Consider the following 7,414-nt stretch of genomic DNA (forward strand, 5'->3'; position numbering starts at 1 on the left):
TGCATCCAAGAATAAAGATAAAAAAAAAAAACCACATGCATGGTCATGCTTCATGATGCATGACATTAGCAATTCAGCATTGTCCTCATCGATCAACATGCATGATGGCACCACTGACAAAGGCATTTAAATTTAAAAGAATATTCTCTGCGCTCCCATTTTTCATATCCTCCTATTTTGTATAGTCACGGTTAAGCCATATCAATATTTTTTTTTATAGAGATAATAAGACAAAAATGAATATTAATATGAATATTGACATGACTTAACCGTAACCACACAAACAGGAGGGCACGGGAAGTGGAAGGGCAAAGAATCTATCTCCTTTAAATTTAGGATTCGATGGGGCTGACGTTGGTGGAGAAATTCTTGAGTTCGTGGTGAACACGCGAATGTCCGACTGGTCCCTAGTGAAGGATTCATTAAGGGCTAGCGTGGTCAGTTTGGTCTGAAAAATTATTGAGGAGTGCCTTAGACGACTTGTTGGTCGTCTAAGGTAGTAATCGATTCGTGCACATAAGGTGTATGAAAAAATCTCGGTAGTGCCTTTGTCTGCGTTGATGTCGACATATATGGACATACTTTCTTGATGTATGTCGCTCAAGAGTTGTCTGCATCTATCAACAACCATGCAACATGGCTCTGCAGACGATTATACCCACCAACTGTTTGATAAAATATGAATATTACTATTTTTAAGTATAGTCGGACGAATAACGTGATCTATCTATTGAACCCAAGAATAATAATGGAAACAACAACCTTGGTTGCCATCTTTTTATCTTGTTTACTTGTAAGTTTTATTGGGTACACATTATATACTGTTTTTGAGCAACCCTCTCAACAACTAATAGATCCATTCGAGGAACACGGGGACTTGTTTAAGTACGGATCCTCCCATGCTGGAAGGTTTTGGATTTAGGTTGGTTGGGTTGGGCCGGTGATCGGATTCAAAATTTATAAAAGCAAGTAGTAAAGCCCATTTGCTCGTATATGGAGAGGTGTATTAGGCCCAATAGCTTGTAGAGAGCTTATTCTCTTTGAATAAGCAATCCCCAATTATCCGTGGCTCTCCTCAATTAGGGCTTTTGCGGATAGTAGAGTGAAATGAAGGGTTAGGGCTTTTGCCGTGACAAGCTTCAGAGGGCTTAGCTTGCGATCGCCGTCGACGGCAAAGGAGGACTCTCAGGCAGGTTGATTTCGTTCTACCCATCAGCTGAATTAAATTGGGAATTTGAAGTTCATAGTCCTAGCATAATATTCAAGCATCCAAACTGTTGATTCAAATTATCTGAAACAAAAAACAGAGTCTGAATGTTGGGTTTTTTTTTCTTCAAAGAATGCTGAATTTCAAATCTTAATATTGGATTATCTCAATTGGGATTATTATGTTGTACTTTTGTTTACGGTAAAATTATTCATTGGACTTTAATGAAGATCCTTGTATAATTTGGTGTTATTTTTTGTGATTTGATTTGGTGTTGTATTGAATTATTTCTTAGTTTCTGCTTTGATTTTAGATGTTGGGTCAGGCTGGGATTTGGTAAAGATTCAAACATTGCGATTTTCGTGATGGATGATTTTATAATTTGTTGAAGTTGATTTCAGGGTTGTTTCAATGGAGGATGCACAAGAAGTATCTGATACAATGTCAGACAAAGCTTCTGAGAATACACAGGAAACTCGTGACGAAATGCTTTCTAGGCACAGGTGATTTTCTCATCAAGTCTGCGTTATCGGTTCTTCTGTTTTAGATTTTCTTATGATGTTGTATTTGGCTGGCGGTTCCATTGGTAAAGCAAGTGAGATTAGTTCTTAAACCTATACGGTACATTTGTAATCAAACACACTTGTGGTCGTCTAATATGCACACTTGTCTTCAAGATATTTGAATTGGTGCGGTGGTATTTGTTTCGATCATGACATGCATAAAGCGTTTTCATGCTCTCCCAGAAGTGGTTGAGAATAAGAATGTGGATTTGTTGTAGTTTCATTGAGGCTGGTGCCTTAAAACTGTTAGCCTACTTTGTTAACTTTCCCATAAATCATTCATGTCATTCCCCCGTTGACGACATGTTTGTTTATACAGGAAAGAGATATCAAAACTTCAGGACAAGGAAACTGAAATGAAAAAGGCAGCTGCCAAAGGGAGCAAGGCTGAACAAAAAGCTAAGAAAAAGCAGGTGGAGGAAGAGATTACTCGGCTTTCTGCTAATCTTAAAGAAAAACATGCTGCAGAACTTGTTTTGTTAGGCTATAGTGCTAGTAATGGGAATGAGAAAAGTAAACTTGACACTTTAGTGAAGGCCATAGCTGGTGTTTCTGTCACCAGTGAACCTGAGCAGGCAAAACCCAGCAAGAGTTCGAAGAGGCGAGAGAAGAGGGCTCAGCAAGATGCAGCCAGGGAGCAAAGAATTCAAGAAGAGCAGAGCAACTTAGTAAGTGATCGAATGATTGAGGGTGAAAAACTAGAGAAAAAGCTCGAACCCTTTGGCTTGACCATTAATGAAATAAAGCCTGATGGCCATTGCCTCTACCGAGCTATCCAGGATCAGCTGACCCACCTTTCCGGAGGTTCATCACCTTACACGTACCAACAGCTTCGAGAAATGGTAGCTGCTTATATGAGGAAGCATGCATCTGATTTTCTCCCTTTTTTCTTGTCGGAGAATCCAGCAGATGGAGATTCTGACGAGTCACTTGCAGAGAGGTTTGAGAACTACTGTAAAGAAGTGGAGTCAACTGCAGCATGGGGAGGACAGCTAGAGCTCGGTGCTTTAACGCACTGCCTTAAAAAGCCTATCAAGATATACTCAGGATCCTTCCCTGATGTGGAGATGGGGAAGGAGTACAAATCCGATAGCGGTACAGGTTCTTCCGATTCGAGTATTATGTTGTCATACCATAAGCATGCATTTGGGCTTGGTGAGCACTATAATTCCGTGGTTCGAATATGATCAAATAGCCGAGAACCCGGACACACACCCTTGGCTTGCTGATCTGGTTTGTAATTTGTGGTGTGAAAAAGCACGTTTTGCTCCTTCTTGTCCAGTTAGTTTTGTTCGTGAGATCGATTGGGATGTCCTGATCTAGATTTATTATTGAATAGTTTTGTTTGTGCGCTATTAACATTCAGTCGCTTCTTCTCTTCAGTACGTGGAAAAGATTGAAAGACCTCTTTTGTAAGCACTTTTTATTATAACCACAGGAAATCATCTCTAGTGATACTCTACATAGAAATAGCCTTCATGTAAGCTTGAGCCAATCGTAAATAGAAATAAACTCTCGTACATTGAAATAAACTCCACATTTTAATAAAGTTACAATTTTCCTTAAAAAAAAATAAAAAAAATAACGTTATTATTTAGGTCTCGATTTAATAAACTTGCCTCCACGTTAGTAATAAATCAAAATTAATTGTCAACAAAGACCTTTAACATGACTCATTTGCGTATCTTCCAAGCCACCATATACATGCACTTGCTATTTGAGACTAGGTGTTTCTACAATGGGATGGGCAAAATACTCATGGGTTTGAGTAACCGTGGTTACCCGTCTATTTAAAGTTCATGATTATGGTTATAGGTAACTGTTTAGACGAACAAACGGTTATGGGTGTAACCGTTTATCCGTGAAATTTAAATGGGTGGTTATGGGTATTACCCAAGGTTATAACAAGTATCCATCGGTTATGAGTATTATCCGTGGTTATAACGGGTATCTATTTACCCATTTAATATATATATATATATATATATATATATATATATATATATATATATATATTGTACACTCGGAAAGAAAATAGAAGATATTGTGTACCATTGTGATGCGACATTGACAATCATCAGGACCTTTCCTTTGTAGGTGCTAAGATCTCAGGAAGAAAATAGAAGATATTGTGCACCATTGCGATGCGACGTTGACGATCAAGACCTTCCCTTCGCAGGTGCTAAGATATATATATTAGAGAGGAGAAGGACTAAGGACCGCTTTTGTTTGCCCCTTTTTTTTTTTTCTTTTTTTTTCTTTTCTGATAATTGAGTGTACAATGTAAATCTTCTGCGACCACTTACCTCTATTGGATTCATGCTAATTGGTGTCGGTGTTCCTAAAGTGTCAAGTTTACCTCTATTATATAGAAATAGCCTTCATTATATAGAAATAGCCTTCCTAAAGTGTCAAGTCTATTGGATTCTGCGACCACTTACCTCTATTATGTAGAAATAGCCTTCATGTAAGCTTGAGCCAATCGTAAATAGAAATAAACTCTACATTTTAATAAAATTACAATTTTCCTTAAAAAAAAAAATTAACGTTATTATTTAGGTCTCGTTTTAATAAACTTGCCTCCACGTTAGTAATAAATCAAAATTAATTGTCAACAAAGACCTTTAACATGACTCCTTTACCTATCTTCCAAGCCACTATATACATGCACTTGCTATTTGAGACTAGGTGTTTCTATAATGGGATGAGCAAAATATCCATGGGTTTGGATAATCGTGGTTACCCGTTCATTTAAAGTTCACGGTTACGGTTATGGGTAACCGTTTAGACGAACAAACGGTTATGGGTATAACCGTTTATCCGTGAAATTTAAATGGGCGGTTATGGGTATTACCCACGGTTATGACGAGTATCCATCGGTTATGGGTATTATCCGTGGTTATGACGGGTATCTATTTACCCATTTAATATATATATTGTACACTCGGAAAGAAAATAGAAGATATTGTGTACCATTACGATGCGACATTGACAATCATCAAGACCTTTCCTTTGTAGGTGCTAAGATCTTAGAAAGAAAATAGAAGATATTGCGTACCATTGCGATGCAACGTTGCCGATCAAGAAAGATATTGTGTACCACTGCGATGCGACGTTGACGATCAAGACCTTCCCTTTGCAGGTGCTAAGATATATATATTAGAGAGGAGAAGGACTAAGGGTCACTTTTGTTTGCCTTTTTTTTTTTATTTTTTTTTATTTTTTATTTTTTTCGATAACTAAGTGTACAATGTAAATCTTCTGCGACCACTTACCTCTATTGGATTCATGCTAATTGGTGTCGGTGTTCCTAAATGGGATACTAATTCAATTTATACGTTTCTTTTGTAGGCCTCTTTTGGTGACAACGATTCGATGAGACTTTGTGATTGAACGTGCTAAAACATTAGTGTTTGAAAGTGTTTAGTTTTGGAATATTTTGGAGCTTGGAATCATCTAGTATTCAAGATAATGACGACTTTTTATTTTTAGAAGCTTTACTTTGTAGTCGTATGGATTATAATTAAAGACTTGCTTGGGTGTAGTAAAAAAAATATTGTTCGTAAACTATTATTTCAATTATTGGAATTGTATGAGGACTTAAATGATTAAAATAGGGAAATGCATGCTAAAATGTACCTATAACGGTATTTAATTGTCAGAAAACGAAAATTATGACAAAATTTTCTGTTGTAATTTTCAAGTTGTTAAAAACAAAAAAAAACATGTAGACATGTGAAAAAGGGGTACATGGCTAAAAAAGGATAAACGGGTTAAAAAACTGGTAAATGGTTATGGTTAAATGGGAAAACAGTTATGGTTAAATGGATACACGGTTATGTGTATGGTTAACCGTTTATAAACAAATATGGGTATGAATATAACCGTTTATGTAATTACCCAACGAGTAAACAGTTGTGCAGGTATGAACATAAACGGTTATGGGTAAATAACCACGGTTACCCACCCGCCATTACCTTTACCCATCCCTATTCTACATTCACACTTTGATTTGGGAGCTACATCACGAATATTGTGCAAAGGGGAAAGGGTGGTTGTTCGCCCACTCTCTGGAAATGACGAAACTATACTCCAGTAACGCGAAGGTAGTAATGTCTTACGATCTGGATATCCCTACAGAGACGTCGACAACCGATCTTCGCAAATGGAGGGAGAATATAAGGGGGGACCCTAATCTCCTAAAACCACTCATAAAGGAATCAAAATGAATTGTCAACAAAGACCTTTAACGTGACTCATTTACCTATCTTCCAAGCCACTATATACATGCACTTGCTATTTGAGACTAGGTGTTTCTTTTGTCCTATTGTTACCTCTTGAAAATTAAAATGCTCTGCTATAAATGTAGCACTTTGTATTCATAGAACTTTCATTAAGTATAACTAAGTTAAGAAGTAAATTTTTTAAGTACACCTCTATTAAGTAATAACCTACTGTATGTAGAACTCTTCATTAAAAAATCTAAGTGCTTTCTAGAAAGCTCTTGAAAGTGCATCTTGAATGAACACATAGCAAGTGCTTCTCCAGAAAGCAATTCTACGATCCATTTATGTTTTTAAGTTTTTTTGTCCAAAGTAGTTGGAAGTGTAATCTTTCGTCATAAAACCCTTTTATCTCTTAAGAAGCAATTCCAACATTTGTTTCTTTATACCAATAAATTTGCTTGCAAGTACAGCCACATCAAGCTCAAAATCTCCTTCCTCCTATTATAAGCTAATAGGGAAAGAAGAAAACACACAATATTTCTTAGGAAATAATTTTCACACATTATTTTCCCTTCCATGCATGTTTTCTTTATTTCTAACCTTTAAATAAATAAAAAATTTAATAGACATAAATGAATAAAAATGTGCAGAACGAGAAAAATAATGTCAAAGAAATTATCTCCCTATCTAGATATAGTATATGCAAAGTTAAAACACCCCAACACCACTACCCCCAACACCCCCCTCCAAAAAGAGAAAGAAAAAAAAAAAAAAAAAACTCCTTAAAAGTCCAAACCTTGATGCGAGAAGCCTTATATGGAAAGATCATTCCTTTTTGGATTAGTAAATATCCTCTTTAAAGAAAGTAGATCGAGTTACAATTTGCAAAGGCAGAATACTACTGTAAACAAGTAGCACTCTTTAATATTTCTTTAATCCTTCGGGGATGCTATACCACCGGCGCCCGCATTTATTAAATGAGTAATGGGAAGATTAACTTTTTAAATTAAATTTTATAAATTTTAGGACATGGTTATTAACGATTGAATTATTACTTAAGTTGATTAATGTATTTATTTCATATTGGTAATACGTTATATAGTTTGCAATTTTGGTCTAAAAAATTAATTTGCCTAGCATTACTCTTGTTAAATTATAGACATCCCCATGCAATGCATTCACTCCTTTTATTGTATAAAAACTCGAAATATCTATGTTTATATCATGACTTAACCAAGGGCTAAAGAATATTGTCTGCCCACTTACATTTCCACATTTGATGACAGTATGAGCTGAGATCATTTTCGTGATGTGGGGAATATACACCAAATCCTTTTTAGGGTTTTGTCAACCGTACCAAATCGGTGCAACTACTTGCAAAAATAATCCACATATAGTGAGAGAGCTTTTGAGAAAGC

At 36.2% G+C, this 7,414-nt stretch overlaps 1 protein-coding gene across 1 annotated transcript; it reads left to right on the top strand.

The window, feature by feature from the left end:
• Positions 1–1,069: 1,069 nt before the first annotated feature.
• On the top strand, positions 1,070–3,215 carry LOC137715914 (OVARIAN TUMOR DOMAIN-containing deubiquitinating enzyme 5-like). The gene is made up of 3 exons (XM_068455275.1): positions 1,070–1,193; positions 1,609–1,710; positions 2,090–3,215. Exons 2-3 carry the CDS (start codon positions 1,619–1,621, stop codon positions 2,955–2,957), a joined length of 960 nt encoding a protein of 319 aa, XP_068311376.1. The 5' UTR covers positions 1,070–1,193; positions 1,609–1,618; the 3' UTR covers positions 2,958–3,215.
• Positions 3,216–7,414: the final 4,199 nt, after the last annotated feature.

The sequence above is a fragment of the Pyrus communis genome, chromosome 14, assembly GCF_963583255.1.
Source record: "Pyrus communis chromosome 14, drPyrComm1.1, whole genome shotgun sequence".
Taxonomy (NCBI): Eukaryota; Viridiplantae; Streptophyta; class Magnoliopsida; order Rosales; family Rosaceae; genus Pyrus; species Pyrus communis.